The sequence below is a fragment of the Geotrypetes seraphini genome, chromosome 10 (assembly GCF_902459505.1).
Source record: "Geotrypetes seraphini chromosome 10, aGeoSer1.1, whole genome shotgun sequence".
In the NCBI taxonomy this organism is placed as follows: domain Eukaryota; kingdom Metazoa; phylum Chordata; class Amphibia; order Gymnophiona; family Dermophiidae; genus Geotrypetes; species Geotrypetes seraphini.
The window spans coordinates 121,269,510-121,286,133 of NC_047093.1; the positions used below are offsets into that span (position 1 = coordinate 121,269,510).

The window sequence follows — 16,624 nt, forward strand, 5'->3', positions numbered from 1 at the left end:
AGGATTCTCATTTTTGTTTTCTACCGTCTATTTGCTTTCTTAGCCACCACCACACACTGAGCAGAGGGTTTCATCATATCTTCAATGCTGACATTTAGATCGTTTTCCTGGGTGGTGACTCCTAACGTGGAATCCAGCATCATTTATTCATTTTATATCCTATGTGGTTTACATTCAGGTACTGTATCATATTTCCCTATCTGGCTCAAACTCTATCTAGTGTACCTGGAGCAATGGGGGGATTAAGTGACTTGCCCAGGGTCACAAGGAGCAGTGAGGGATTTGAACCCACAACCTCAGGGTGCTAACCCCTGTGCCACACACTCCCATCATGCATCACTTTGTGCTTGCTCACTTAAACATCATCTGCCATTTTGATGCCCAGTTTCCCAATCTCGTAAGGTCTTCTTGCAATTCTGGAATAACCCTCTTGAGATTTAACAACTTTAATGTCATCAGCAAATTCAATTCCCATCTCTAGATCATTTAGAACTATCTGCTATCTATGCTTTCTTCTCTATGGAGAATACTGATCACTTAACCCAGGGGTGTCAAAGTCCCTCCTCGAGGGCCGCAATCCAGTCGGGTGTTCAGGATTTCCCCATGAATATGCATGAGATCTATTAGCATACAATGAAAGCAGTGCATGCAAATAGATCTCATGCATATTCATTGGGGAAATCCTGAACACCCGACTGAACTGTGGCCCTCGAGGAGGGACTTTGACACCCCTGACTTAACCCTACTCTCTCTTTTCTATCTTTCTCAATAGGACACTGCCTCCGATCCAATGACTTTCTAATTTCCTAAGGAGGTTCATGAAATACTTTCTGAAAATCCAGATATATGTCAGCCAGCTCACTTCTATCCACATGATATTCATGTGACATTTGACAGGGTTGTTCCAAGCAGGATGTTCACGATTATTTATTAATATCTTGGGGGGGGGAAGGGGCCCTTGACAATGAAAATAGGGTTTGAGGCTGAAAGTCCAGCTAGGAAAACTTGCACTGGCCCTGTGCCCACCTGGTGCTGGGGACAGGATTCTCGCTCTGCAGGATTTCCGTAAATAAGGAAATAGGCAGATCAGTCTCTCTGCCAGACAAGCATATGCAGCAAAAATACTAGAAGTTCAGACAAGCCAATTATCCTGCTCTTGGCTCTATTTATTTGCAATTATCTTCCCAGTATTACAAATAAGCCAAATAGTTGTAGAATTTGTGCCAGGACAGCAGCAAGCCTCATACTGTAGGTGGAGGAGACAGCCAGAGATCCACGGTTTCCTTCCTAGGATTTAGGATGAAGAGGCTGTGTAGAGCAGGTGTCCCCAAAGTCCCTCCTTGAGGGCCGAATCCAGTCGGGTTTTCAGGACTTCCCCAATTAATATGCATTGAAAGCAGTGCATGCACATAGATCTCATGCATATTTATTGGGGAAATCCTGAAAATCTGACTGGATTTGGCCCTCAAGGAGGGTTTTTGGGGACCCCTGGTGTAGAGAGTCCCCTCTGAAATCTGTGCAACCAGTGATCCACAGTGTCAGCACAAAAAAACCCTCTTGGTCTATTACAGGGGTGTCAAAGTCCCTCCTTGAGGGCCGCAATCCAGTCGGGTTTTCAGGATTTCCCCAATGAATATGCATGAGATCTATTTGCATGCACTGCTTCATTGGATGCTAATAGATCTCATGCATATTTATTGGGGAAATCCTGAAAACCCGAACTTTGACATCCCTGGTCTATGACTTAAGCCTGAGACTAATTCTGAGGCAGAAGTTAAACCTTAGGATTAGGAAGTCAAGGCAAAGAGAGCAGCTGTCAGTAAATGAGGACCTGTTTCTTAGGTGGTGTAGTTGCTCTGTTTATGAGGATCTCTGAGGGAGGGGAAGGGATCGTCTCTAACGGTTGACGTACCTGCAGCAGTAGCAGCTGCCCACTTCACAATGCAGCCAGCTACCCAGTGGCACGGTGCCAAGTGCCTGCCCTGAAGTGCTTCCTTTTGCATCACACCAGAGATTGAGCCTGAAGGGCCTGAGATCCCAGGCCCGGCGTGCAAATGCAGAACCCTCGTGCAGCCCCGGCCCTGAAGTACCACCGTCCGCCAGCAGAGGGAGGCCGAACTCCAGACACACACGAGTCAACGTGGCACCACCGCCCTTTCGGCCCCGCCCCCGGCCTAAAAGATCTGGGCAAAGCCCCGCCCATTCCAGGGCTCTTTAAAGGGGCGGCGGCAGCGTGCAAGTCTGTCCTGTCTGAGAGAAGGCTGGTAAGGGATCGGATGCATGCTTTATGAGTGATGATGTTTCATGAACTAAGTCTATCAAAATATTAATTCAACTTTTAAACTTTTTTTTTTTTTTGGGGGGGGGAGGAGAGAGAGACCTATTTGGTGACTGGCTTTAGTGAGTGCATTTTGGTGTCGGGGTTAGAGGCTCCCTCAGGGCCTGAAAAAGCTGACTCTTGCAGAAGGATGCCAGGCTCCTGATTTCCACTGCCTGTGTCTCTGCTTTGTTCCCTTCTTCACCCATCAGCCTCCCCGTTCTCCTGCCCTGTGCAGACAGTGCCAGGCTGTCACTGAGGATTCTCCTTTCCTGTCACTGGGCTTGGTTTTTGTTGAGGGGGGGGGGGGTCCTGCCCTGTGCAACAGGTACCAAGCTGTCACAAGGCTACACTGACATTGTGGAGATGCAGAACCACATTTGGTTCTTAAGCTATACCTCTGTAGTTCAGATAAGGACATAGAGGCAGCTGAATTAGGACACTCGGTTGACCCCTTCCCTTGCGGTATCTTCAGCATTATCCCAGTGGTGTATCCTAACAAATTCTGGATAACAGAGACATTCCCGCAGTCAACAATGGTTAAATGTATTTGTTATGGTTGGTTGGTTTTTTAGGCACTTGAGAAGAAACGGCACTAAAGATGAAATTTCTGGGTGGCTTTTGCCTTCTCACCCTCGCTGCCTCCTGGGCCTTCTCTAAACCCACTCAGGAGAAGAAAGACCGTGTCCACCACAACAAGGACCTGAGTGACCATGACCATGACGACAGCCAGGGCTACCAGTATGACCACGAGGCCTTCCTGGGCAAAGAGGAAGCCAAGACATTTGATCAGCTGACACCCGAGGAGAGCAAAGAAAGGCTGGGGTAAGGACATTGACTGGCTGTTTTTTTTTTTAAGCAGAGGTTGCAGTGACAGTAGCTTCATCCATGATTACACCGAGGACCTGCTTTAGGAGAGGGTTAACCCGGGCTTGAGCGCTGGCCACATTATGCTATAGGATGGAGCCATTTCTGCCCAGTAGGTGATACAGATGGCCTCTGCCACTGCAAGCTTATATTCAGACAAGGGGAAGATGTGCAATTTAATCTGATCGCACATTTCCAGCACAAACAGACCTGTGGTTCATGCAGAGGATTTAGAAAGACAGTTTGGAGGAGTGGACAAGAATGGCAAGTGTGTCTGAATTCAAGAAGGCGTGGGATCTCTCAGAAAGAGGAAAACCTAATGGTTACTGCGAAAGGGCAGACTTAGATGGGCCATTTGGCTTTTATCTGCCATCAGGTTTCAATGTTTAAGTGCCCTGGGAGTTAGTCAGGCCAGCGGGGGGGGTGGGGGGGGGGGTGTTGGTTGCAACCTTCTGAATTAATCGGCAAGGCCAAAGGGGAAGGGTACGCCATTTCACCAACTGTCCTGCAAGGAAATTAACCGAGTCTATCTTTGGGGTTGGTTTGTTTTGTGTACCTTAGAGGTATGTCAAGTTTGATGCTATATGAAATGTGGTAGTTCAAGATTAATGAAACTTGAACTTAAGTTTCATACTGCATTTTCCTTCTAGTTCCTTGTGCTGAATTTTAACCAGGTTTGTGCTAGCGGTGACCCCTCAATGGCTGTTGTTCCTTGTGCTCCTGAGTGGTAGTGATCAGTGCAAATACAGCTGACTTATCAGATTGGAAAGTTATGGGGCAAGGGCTGAAAGTGTCCCCACTAGAACTGATAAGTGGATTAGATCGGGCCTGTATCTTTCCTATATAATAACCAACTAATCTCACCCATGATGGGAGTGCAAATGCGGAGGCCTGAGCTAGTTGCTTGCTCACTGCCCATTCAGTGGAGGGTAGGGGCTAAAACCATGGCCTCGGGCTTTCCCTATTCTTCCACTGTGGGCCTGGAGGAGGATCGCTGATCCTGAGGGGACGGGAAGCTGCAAACGTGGCAGCCCAGACTTATTAGGAAAAGAGGGAGGAGAGAACAGCTCAGGCTTCCATAAGGGCAGACATGATTGTCCGCCTCGCCCCCATCAATCTGTCATTTTTAACTTTATCCAGGAATGTGCGAGGCTCTGCTGCCCTTCCTTTGGTCTCGGGACATCTCTGACTCTTGGATGTCTTCTTGAATTGTACCAGAGACCTCCTTCGGGAGATTTTAGGCATTTTCAAGCAAAATGTCACCAAAGACCAGTGAATTCAGCAAAACTAGCAGATGCCAGCCCGGGCTGATCCCCAGAAAAGAATGCAGCTCCTCCCTTGCAACATTTCTTAGCTTAGACAGGGCCCCAGCTCGGATGGTCTCTTGTAGTGAGCTGTAATGAGGCAGGAAAATTCCTTGGCCTGGAACTACTGAAACAGAATTTGAAAGAGCCCTTTCTGGGCCGAGTCTGCTCCTTACCAATTTTCTCACTCTTTCTCTCATATTTCATGCCAGGGTTTCCAGCTCAGTTTCTATTTCTAATTTGTTGGTCTTTTCAGACAATGTATTTCTGCCTCTTTCTCTGCTCTTGCACTGCAGGGATTTCAGCTCATTTGCGTGTTTGTTCTGCGTTCAGGGTGTGATGTAAGGGATTCTGCCAGCAGTGAGGTGCCAACCCCCCCCCTCCCCGGCTACATTCGAGCCCTCTCTTCCCACCCCCGTACTTCATTAAATCGCCTGCACGAGCAGCTTTTCCAACCTAGCCCTGCATGTGATTTCAGAGGGGGCCAGCGTGAGGTACAGGGGTAAGGTCCTCCGCTAGCATAACATTTCAGTGTTATCCTAGCTCATGTTTACTTCTCTCCTTACTAGAAGGAAGTTTTGTGTCCAGGCATCGGGTGCATGAGAAGGGCTGTGATGGCCAGAGCAGACTAAGACGTCACCAAAAGCAGCTTTTTCACTTTTTCCACCTTGTTTTCTGTGCAACAGCCAGATTAGTAACTTTAACATATTCCTGTCCCCTAATAAAACTAGCCACTGTTCTGTTACTTTTGGACACTGGCTATTGGTTACTTTAAAAGTAATATGTTGCTGGTAGAACATTACTGCTATTACTTCTCTTACCCTTCCTTTGACAATTGGTGTCCTTTCCTCTCCAATTTAGATTTGTCTATGGTTCACGTCTTTGTTATCAACTCAGGAAAGATGGTCTATAAAATAGAGAATGACACGGGGAAAAAATTTGTCCCCGTCCCCATGAGGTCAGTCCCTTCTGTGTTCTATTTCCCCATTTCTAATATCTCCCCTCTGTATACTCCTCCTATGTCCAGCATTGCCCCCTCCCCAATGTCCATATTCCATCCCAGTATCACCCCTTTGGCTGTCACATAATTTCCCCTCTGTTTCTGGTACCTTCCTGTGTCCAGATTTCCCTTCTTCCTCTTCCACACCAATGTGTCTCTGTCCTCTCCAACCCCATCTAGCTTCTTCCCCACTTCCAGCATCTGACTCCCCTGCCTGTCCTCCCCTTTCTATTTCCTGTTGTGGGTTCAATATTTGTCTTCCTCTTCATCCCCTTGGCCCAGCAACTCTTTCCCTTTCATGCCCTCCTTCCTATTGTGAGGGATCACGCACAGTCACGGATCGTGTGGTCCAGCAGCCCACTCCCACCCAATATCTCCCTTCCTCCCTTTCCCTCACCATATGTGGTGAATTTAATTTTTCTTCTCCCAGCAGCACGCTTTCAACAAGTCACGCATGTGGCTGCTTCAGTTGAATCTTCTTCTCTGATGCAGCCACATGCACGACTTGTTGAAAGCATGCCGCTGGGAGCAGAAAAATTAAATTTGCCACAAGGTGAGGGAGGAAGATGGTGGGACATGGCAATAGGGCAGGAGGGGGTTACTGGACCACGCAATCTGTGACCGCATGTGTTCCCTTCACTGTGGAGACAAGACCATTCACCGCTCCACAGGGCGGTGAATGACCTTGTCCATGTCCCCGCAGTGACCACTAATTTTTCGCTCCCCGTTTCGGTGGCTAGCCGCAGGTAATAGCCACTGTGTCATTCTCTATTATAAAATTATAATAAACATTTAAGATATTATTTAGTAATATTACTTGCTTAACATTGGCTGCAGAAAAATCGTTAATAAAATAGACAAAGACAAGGACAAATTTATCACCCACGAGGAGCTGAAGAAGTGGATAAAACAGACTCAGAACCGCTATATCAATGAGAATGTCAAGAAGCACTGGGAAGACTACGACCGCAACAAGGACAACAAAATTTCCTGGGAGGAGTACAAGAACACAACATATGGTTATTATGCAGGTAAGGGAATGGCAGCATGTGACTGGCCCCCAGACACCAAATGCTAGAGTGCACCAAACATGACAATCAGGGGGAAGACTTGGGACCCATTTCTTCCTCTGCTGCAGCTCCTGCCTTGAAGGCCCAGAAACTGCTTTGCTTTTGTGTCACCAATGTACAGAAATCAGCTCACTGCTAGATCAGAAACAGGCAGCTGCATCTCGTGCACATTCCCTGAGGATGGTCGAAAGCAGGGGTAGGCCATTCCGGTTCTCGAGAGTCACAGGCATGTCAGGTTTTCAGGATATCCACAATGAATATATATGAGATGGATTTGCATGCACTGCCTCCTTGAAATGCAAATCTATCTCGTGCGTATTCATTGTGGATATCCCCAAAACCTGACATACCTGTGACTCTCGAAGCAGAATTGCTACCCCTAGTCTCGCTGAAGTCCTGTCTTATAGAGTGTTGTGGGTGCTGTTGTAAGCCACAGCAGTACAGGGCTGGACCTAGGCTCTTATTTGAGCCCCTCTTAAGCTTCTTGTCTTTAGCCAGTGGTGTGTAATACAGAGTGACATACAACCATTCTAAGCCAACAGTGAGCTGCAAAGCAGCTGAATTTACGACTCTCTCCGTTTCACGTCATCGTGACATTAAGCAGTTTCTCCAAAGCCCAGAAAGAGCTGTAGAAAGGAAGAGATGACTCGGGGCTAATTTCTATGAAAAATACAGGAGAGAGCTAAGGCTTCTGAAGTTTTTCTGTTAACCATAAATCCTGTAGGGGAATCTGGGTTTGTTATAAAATACTTCCATATCATCCAGCTGCTGTTAAAAAAAGAAAAGGTACAATGGTTAACCATAGAAGTCCAAAACTAGTTACCGCCTGGATGAAGTGGGGCACAGGTCTGGCAGAAGGGGGGGGGGGGGTTGTTTTGAAATGGATTTCCCCTCTCTTTGTTATAACCAGGGTTCATCACTGCTGCAGCCCAGTGATGGGGAAAGAGGGAAAACAAGCTGCCATTAGGGAGGGCAGGAACAAATCTTTTCAGAAATTACTAAAGACCTGCCTAGTTGGGAGAGTCTTTCTTCTTGATCAGTCACTAATAGAGCACTTCTGTGTGATCTGAATATAAGTGGTTTTATTTTTGCATTAATGGATGTGCAAGTTTACTTCTAATGTATATACTAATTGTTACCCGCTTAGCGGATAAGCAGGATAGAATTTTTTTAAATAGACAAATATGCCTTGCCATGAAATAAGGCTCGAGACAAAGGGTACATCAATTTTAAATTAATAAGACTTAACAAAAATTGAATCCACCTTCTATAAAAATGTGCAACATGAAACTAAAACTGACTGCTTTCAAAACACCTAATTAGTTTGGAAATGTAAACACCTACAATTACAATTTATCAAGTCATAGACACAATGGTTTAGTGCAGAGGCATTTCAGCACAGAACAAGTGGTATGGCAGGCTGATTAGACTGACGGAACAAGATCCACAGAATATAGGATGGTAGGTTGTCGCAGTTCGGGAAGGTAATAGGGCCCATGATCTCACTGATGGATGTGGGAGGCAGTAACTGTTCTTCTCTTCCCACAGATGAGGAATTCAGTGATCTGGAAGACAAAGACACGTATAGGAGAATGATGAAACGTGATGAACGCCGCTTCAAGCAGGCCGATAGAGACGGTGACCTGATTGCCACACGGGAGGAGTTCACTGCCTTTCTGCACCCCGAGGAGACAGATTATATGAGGGATCTAGTGGTCACGGTACATTAGAACAGATACTACTTCGGCCTGGATCGTCACGTTAAGATTTTGCAGTAGAGGAAAACAATGAACAGAAGAAACACCCCTGCATGGGGCAAAAGATTCTCTTGATTGGATAACAATAATAGATAAATTATGGCCTTCAGGAAGCAGAACTACCATGTTTCCCCGAAAATAAGTGCTAGCATGATATTGGGGGTAGGTCCTAATATAAGCCCTATCCCAAAAATAAGCCTTAGATAGACCTCTCAAAATGTCCCCAACATTCCCAGACATAGTGCTGCTCAACTTCCAGCAGCAGCACTTTCTCCCCCCTCCCCCACCCATGTGCAACAGCTTTCCTCCTCCTCTCACCCATCACCTTGCATAGCATCTTACCCTCCCACCGCGAGATTGATTTACAGTACCTCTGCTCTCTTAAGCAGTAGCACTCTGAAAAGGCTGCTTTGCAGCCTTCCCTGCCGGGGCCTTTCCTCTACCGCATCACTGATGATGTAATCAGTGATACACAGCACAGGGAAGGCCGCAAAGCAGCCTGTTCAGAGTGTTGTCGCCGATGCTGAAGGGAGCGGAGGTACTGTATATCGGTCTCATGGTGGGAGGGTCAACAAGTTTATTAGGCAGGATCGTGGGTCAGACAAGCAGGGCGCAGAGGCTGATCGGCCAGTAGTTGGGATATCATGTATATATATTAGAGAATGACACGGGGCAAAAATTTGTCCCCATCACTGCACTGTCCCCGGCCCACCGGCCCCTTCACCGCCCCATCACTGTCCCCGCAGCATCCATTCAAGCCTCAGTACTGCAATATTTAGCTTATCCCTTCCTTATAAATCAAAGTTCTGGCTGCTGAACTGGAGAAAGATGTTCAGCTGGCAGGGCTTTGTTTATAAATTTTTATCAACACAACTAATATACTAAAGCAAAAATATAAATAAATTAAAAAATTTTTTTTCTACCTTTGTTGCCTGGTTTCTGCTTTCCTCATCTTCTCATTTAATTCCTTCCATCCACTGTCTCTCTTCTCTCTGCGTCTTCCATTTGCTCTGTTACTGTGCCTCTCCCTTTCTCCCCCCCTTCCAAATTGGTCTGGCACCCATCTTCTTCCCTCTGCTCCCCCCATAGTCTGGCATCTGTCTTCTTTCCCTGCCAGCATCTTCTCCCCACTCTCTTCCCCATTTTCCTTCAGCGTCTTCTCCCCATCTGTCTTCCCCATGTCCTTTCAGTGTCCTCCTCCCCCCGTCTTACCCATTTCCCTTCAGTGTCTTTTCCTCTCCACCCCACACCTTCATGGTGCTTTCACACCCCCGGACAACAGGCCCAGTCCAACAAACCTCCCTGCCCTTTACCTGTGGCCGGCAATGTCTAAACTGCCTTCTTACAGCAGCCGGAGCGTTGTAGTTGCATATGGCAGCTGTAAAGATTGTCTCTGATGCAACTTCCAGTTGCGTCAGAGATGATCTTTATGGCAGCCACACGCAGCTTCAACGCTCCGGCTGCTGTAAGAAGGCAATTTAGACTCATTGCCATGAAGGTAAGGGGCAGGGAGGGAGAAAGGGAGCTGTTTCAACTTGGCGGCGGCAGTAAGGAGTGAGAGAGCGTGATAGGTGACCGCATGTGTTCCCTCCCTTAACTGCGGGGACAAGGCCATTCACCGCTCCACGGGACTGGAGTTTCTACCCTATAGACCTCTCCTCTTTGTCCATAAATAGAGCCAGACAGACCTATGGCACATTCCAAAAATCAATTAAAACCGTTCTATTTGACAAATTAATCGCCTAAGCAGATGACCTTCATTCACTACATTTTCCCTTTGCAAACCTGATGTAACTTCTCATGGAACCCCTATTTCTTATGTAACATTTCTCTTCTTGCATTCTGTAATTCGCTGATATGTCCAGCCTTCTTTCAATGTGAACCGCCTAGAAGTCATTTGATTATGGCGGTATAGAAAAATAAAGTTATTATTCTTGGGTATCAACTGCAATGGGGCACTTAAAGGCTCTAGAAGTACTTTTGTTTTGTTTCCTTTATCCAAAGCAAATGTGGAAGAGGGACAAATTATTAAAGTACACAACCCTCTGCAATGTGGCACAAGAATTGGGGTGGAGGAGAGGGAGAAATGATTGTTGTACATGAAAAAAATAAGACATCCCCGAAAATAACCCTGGTGCGTTTTTGGGACCAAAAATTAATACAAGACACTGTCTTATTTTTGGGGGAAACAGTAGTAGAGCCAGATAGAACACAAGGATGGGGGGGAGGGGCGGTAGGTAAGGCCTTTTGAGAGTCTGTATACCCCATGTACAGAGTACTAGAAGAAGAGGCCTCCAAGCAGAATATCTGAGGAGAGGGGAACACCCCCTCCCCTTCTATCATGTTCCCTTTCTAATTCTGCATGCTCCTCAGTAAGCTTTGATTTTTATGCCACAGGAAACCCTGGAGGACATGGATAAGAATGGAGATGGCTATGTGGATGTAGAGGAATATATCGGTAAGTTAACATTTGTAACATGTTGAACTTTATTGTACTTAACTTCTAATGGATCTGTACTAGGACCGGTGCTATTTAACTTATTTATAAATGATCAGGAAATTGGAATGAGGAGTGAGGTGATTAAATTTGCAGATTACACTAAACTGTTCAGAGTTGTTAAAACGCATGCAGATTGTGAAAAATTGCAGGCAGACCTTAGGAAATTGAAAGACTTGAGAATCCAAATGGCAGATGAGATTTAATGTGGACAAATGCAAAGTGATGAACATTGGGCAGAATAACCCAAATCAGTTACTGGTTGCTAGGGTCCACATCGGGGGTTGGCGCCCGAGAAAAAGATCTGGGTGTCATTGTAGACAATATGATAAAACCTTCTGTCCATTGTGTGGTGGCGGCCAAAAAAGCAAACACAATGCTTGGAATTATTAAATAAGGGATGGCTAACAAGACTAAGAATGTTATAATGCTCCTGCATTGCTCGGTGGTGCGACCTCATCTGGGGTATTGTGTTCCAGATATAGGGGTGCTAGAAAAAGTTCAAAGAAGATCGGCTGAGATGATAAAAGGAATGGAACTCCTCTCGTATAAGGAAAAACTAAAAAGGTTAGGGCTCTTCAGCTTGGAAAAGAGATGGCTGAGGGGAGATAATATTGAAGTCTAAAAAATCCTGAGTGGTGTAGAAAGGGTACAAGTGGATCGACTTTTTTTTCATTCCGTCAAAACTTACAAAGACTAGGGGACACTCGAAGTTACAGGAAAATACTTTTAAAACAAATGAAGAAATTTCTGGTATTTTCTTAATTAGATGACCTATAGATAACCGGGATCTACACTCTGCTTATTCCATAGTACATCCCCAGCCTTTCACTTGGCAACTGTTAGAGTACACCAAAACAACTCTGGTGTGACGATGCTACTGTTAGAGTACTTCATGGAGTAGAGCAAAGACAGCAAGATTCCATCTTGGAATTTCAAAAAAAAATTCCTTTAATCTCACTCCCTTAGGAAATTCTAGACCCTCTGCATTTAAAGATCTGACACATAGAAGCGTATTTTTAAAGCATTTATACTTACAAAGTTGCATAGTAGTTGTTTATATGCCGGAAAGTACTGCAAAGTTACAGATCTACCCATGAAGCCATTGTACCCCTAACAGTCATACCTATTGGAGCCCAAAACTGGGATTTTCCCTACCCATGGAACAATGGTGACAACCTTGTATGGTAAGTTAGTCTGACTCTCCAGGATTACCTCCCAAAATCCATATCAAATGTCACCACCCATCTCTCAATGAACAAAGCACAACACTATGACACAAATAATAATGTATACAAGACTTGTGCAACTAAAAATGTTTTAACAAGCTCTACTGAACTCTCAGATGCCTGCTCTGGTGAATCATCAAAAGATTTCTTAACCAGAATAGCAGGAGAAGGTATCATTCATTGAGAACAGTAGGAAAATTAATCGTGCTTCAAAAATAAACTATGATTAAATAAACTTATTAAATAGTGTAGAGAACTCAAACATCACACTTATCTTTGCTTTTCAAGTGCCGATGTTGGATTCATTGTAGTATGATAAGCCAAGAATGATAAAAGTGGGTCTCATACTTTATACATGTTAAATTATGTTAATCTAAGACCCAGTCTCTAAAGTGTTTAAGCAAACATGCTTAATTATACTTTTTGAAGATCACCTTACATCCAAGATCCAATCAAAGAATTGAATGATGTTTTGGGATTTCTACCTTCCCTCCCCCAGCAACATTAAGAGAATTTTATTCAGAGACAATATCCTTTTTAAATAGCAAAAGAGGTCATAGCTATTGTTTAAGAAACAATCATTATTGAAAAGGTGACTTCGATCACCAAGAGTAAAAAGGAAGTAGCATCCAATTTGAAGCTTGTGGAGAAGAATACAGGGCATTGACTAGTTTCCTCTCTTTAACAGGTGATATGTACTCTGCAGAGAATGACGGGCCAGAACCAGATTGGGTGGCTTCAGAGCGCCAGCAGTTCCTGACAATCCGAGATTTGAACAAAGATGGAAAGATGGATCACAGCGAGATCAGCCACTGGATCCTGCCCACTGAGTATGATCCTATTGACATGGAGGCCAAACATCTCATCTACGAATCGGACAAAGACAAGGTTGGAGACACTTAATGTCCCCTGACACCACACAGATTCTAGAATCTAAGCCACCTTTCCTAGGCTGTTGTATCTCCCGCCAAAGAATCCAAGATACTGCTAGTTCTGTGTTTTTGAATACTTGCCTGTAACACATTGATAGAGCTTTTCACTAATGCTGTTACCCCTTTTGCAGTAGAAGCAAACAGGAACTTACAGAGCAAAGCCTTAAGTGTAAGACTAACCCCCTCCTCATCATATCAAAAGGAATGGAAATCCTAACTCATCTCAGGGAAGCCAGATGCCCAATATGCCAAGAACACCAGTGCCATACAGTATGCCTGGACAAAAAGGGTTCGGTTCTACCATGAGTTGCTTGACTGCATGTCTAACCAGGCTCTTTCCCACCAAGCACATTGCAGATACCATAGATAATGGCATATCCTTCCCTAAGAAAACCAAACCCAGAAATGGAGAACTAATGGAATATAGAGATTAAAATGCTTTTGGAAGCTACAGCCACGTCACCCACATATAAACAAACATGATTATTCTGGCAAATTTGGGAGCCATAACATTCAAAATTTGTCTCCTAGGGCGCGTAGTTCAGTCTTAAATTAGTTGCATCTTTAGGGATGGGGACAGGAACTTTTGGGAGGTCCTGGGGTATTAAGGGGATGATGACGGGAGTAGCAACATTTTCTTTCAGAATCTCAAAGAATAACAAGATTCCAGAATCCTAGAGAGTAGCAACATTCCATGTCACCGCTCTGGGGTAAGCAGAGGCTTCCCTCCTGTCTTTCCTCCAGGAACTTGTCCAAACCTTTCTTAAAACCAGTACGCTATCCACTCTTACCACAACCTCTGGCAATGCATTCCAGAGTGAAAAACAATTTCCTCCTATTGGTTTTAAAAGTATTTCCCCTGTAACTTTTGAGTGTCCCCTAGTCTTCATTATTGTGTGTTTACTTGAACTACTAATAAATGCTTCAGTATAGTATCTCAGCATACTGCAGAAAGGGTTAAGTGTCCCAGTCGTTTCTCTTACACAACCCTCCTTTACCCCTTCCAGTGATACTTGGGCTGCATCTACCAACTGATTACTAGACAAAATCCAGAAGTAGGAGGTGTGGTTGAATAATTCTCCTTTTATTTCCACAGGATGACAAACTGACCAAGCAGGAGATCTTGGATAACTGGAATATGTTTGTTGGGAGCCAAGCTACAAACTATGGCGAGGATCTCACCCTCAGACACGACGAGTTCTGATTTCCACTAATGCAATCATACACCAGGCAGAGCTGCCAAGTGATTCCGAATGCAATAACAACATCAGAGGGGAGAGGGGGTGGGGAGGACACTTATTTATTTAAGCTGTGTGTGGGAGGAGGGGAATGAGGAAATTCTCTTCAAGAATTACCATGCAGGACTTTTCATGGATAGTGGGTCAAGCTGTGGTTTTCTTGGAATTCCCAACCCCTGGGCATCTGTGACCAGTGTTCCTGGAGGTGCTCTGACTGCATCTGTGAGCCATGGGCCAGAGTTTGAAATGTAGCCGTGGCCATCAGATACCTACAGAAGTATCAGTGACAACCAGCTCCAGCCTCTCTCTTCAAATTAAACTATTTTTTTAACCATATGTAACGTTTCTGATTATAGAGGTATTATTTAAGATCAAACATTCCCTTGAAGTGGTAAAATGGTAACTGTGATCTCTCTCGGTTTTGTGCTTGTTCTGTACATGATGGGGGTGATGGAAAAGGTGGAGAAGTGTTCAGAAAATTGCAGGTGCTAAAAGTCTTCTTCAGTGCTGTGGTGAGGAGGCTGCATTTTGCTATCAGGGAGGAGCTGTCTGCTCTCCTGTACATCATGACTTCTGGTTTAGTTCTCAAGCTTATTCATTTTGGGGGGCAGGAGACAGGGCTAGCATAACAGGAATTGTGTGCAGCAACCATTCAGCCCGATGTAGGATAAATAAAAGTCTTTCCAAGCCTCCGACACGTGTTCGTGTCCTTTTTCTCTGCAGCCTTCACAGAGCGAGGATGGGAGAAGAGAACTATTTCTTCCAGAAGCACTAGGCTACGTTGCAATTCCTCCCAGAAGTAGAGGAAACATGAAGGCAACTAAAGGCCAGCCTGCACATCTGCCGCATCCACCATCTCCTCCTCTCCCCAAGAGATCTCACGTGACTGTCCCAAGCTTTCTTGAATTAAGGACGTCTTTGTCTTCACTACCTGTACTGGGAGGTTATTCCATGCCTCTACCACCCTTTCTGTAAAAAAGTATTTCCTTAGATTACACCCGAGCCTTTCATCTCCTTTCAATTGAAAGAGACTGGATGCATGCCATTTTATGCCACATCGGTATTTAAATGTTTCCATCATATCTCCCCTCCTCCACCTTTCCTGCAAAATAGATATATTGAGATCTTTACGTCTGTCCCCATACACCTTATGATGAAGACCACTGACCATTTTAGTAGCCTTCTGCTGGACCAATTCCATCCTGTTCAAACCTCCAGAATTATACACAATATTCTAAATGAGTTCTCACCAGGGGCATCAATTCCTCCTTTTTCCTACTGGCCATGCCTCATTCTAGGCACCCTAGCATCCTTCTAGCTTTCGCCATCGCCTTTTCAACCGGTTTGGCCCCCTTAAGATCATCACACCCAAGCCCCGTTCCTATTTCATACACAGAAGTTCTTTACCCCCTAAACTGTACTAGTCCCTTGGGTTTTGCAGCCCAAATACATGACCTTGCATTTCTTAGCTGCAAATTTCAGACTATTCTTCAAGCTTCACTAGGTCTTACCTCATTTTATTCACACCATCAGGGGTGTCTACTCTATTGGTATCATCTGCAAAAAAGCAAATCTTAGCCGATAGCCCTTCAGTAATATCACTTACAAAAGTGTTTTTTTAAAAAAACCAGGCCCAAGAACTGAACCTTGAAGCAGACCAGCAAAGGGTTACAGCTTGAGGGGCCAAGACTCTGGGCAACCTAGTTTACATCCTGCTGGTGCTGCTTGTGGTCTTGGCCAAGTCACTTAACCCTCCTTTGGCTCAGGTACAGTCTTACATCATAAGCCATAATATCCATACTGCAGACTGATCAAGTTTATTTAAAAATTATATAAAAATTTCTAAGCAATTTACATAATAATAAAATGAGGAGAAACAAGACAAGTATAAACAATAGACAAACAGAAACGAGAAGGAAAATAGGAAAGAACTACAATGGTTTAAGAAAAGGTAACAATAAAGGGAAAAATAATAGGTTGGGGGCACAAAAGGGGCAAAGTCTTAGGTAAAAGGAAGAAGAGGTTGGAAAAAAAAAAAAAAAGCACCTGGCAAAATCCCAAATAGTAGTACCGATCCCAGGCAAGCAGTGGCTTCTCCCTGTGTCTCTGGCAATAGCAGATTCAGGACTTTTCCTCCAGGAACTTGTCCAAACCCTTTTTAAACCCAGCTTTGCTACTGTTCCTATGCTTAACTACTGGTTGAGTGAAAAAATATTTGTTTCCATGTAACTTTGAGTAAGATGCATTTTTACCCATTCTACACCACTCAGGATTCTGTAGACCTCAACCATATCCCACCTCAGTCATCTCTTTTCCAAACTCAGGAGCCCTTTAGCTTTTTCTGAGAGGAATTCCATCCCATTTATCATTTTGGTTGCTCTTCTTTGAAATTTTTATTTCGCCATATATTTTG

General features: G+C 44.7%; 2 protein-coding genes across 2 annotated transcripts in view; one reads left to right on the top strand and one right to left on the bottom strand.

The window, feature by feature from the left end:
* LOC117367854 (paired box protein Pax-6-like) overlaps positions 1 to 2,152 on the bottom strand; it is a 34,631-nt gene extending 32,479 nt beyond the window's left edge. Inside the window, exon 1 of the mRNA XM_033960890.1 lies at positions 1,913 to 2,152. The gene's annotated coding sequence lies outside the window, so the exon portion shown is untranslated. The remainder of the gene's footprint in view (positions 1 to 1,912) is intronic.
* RCN3 (reticulocalbin 3) lies at positions 2,146 to 14,903 on the top strand. The gene is made up of 7 exons (XM_033960887.1): positions 2,146 to 2,264; positions 2,893 to 3,142; positions 6,326 to 6,519; positions 8,107 to 8,279; positions 10,713 to 10,773; positions 12,730 to 12,929; positions 14,070 to 14,903. The coding sequence occupies exons 2-7, from the start codon at positions 2,919 to 2,921 to the stop codon at positions 14,175 to 14,177; spliced, it is 960 nt and encodes a 319-aa protein (XP_033816778.1). The 5' UTR covers positions 2,146 to 2,264; positions 2,893 to 2,918; the 3' UTR covers positions 14,178 to 14,903.
* Positions 14,904 to 16,624: the final 1,721 nt, after the last annotated feature.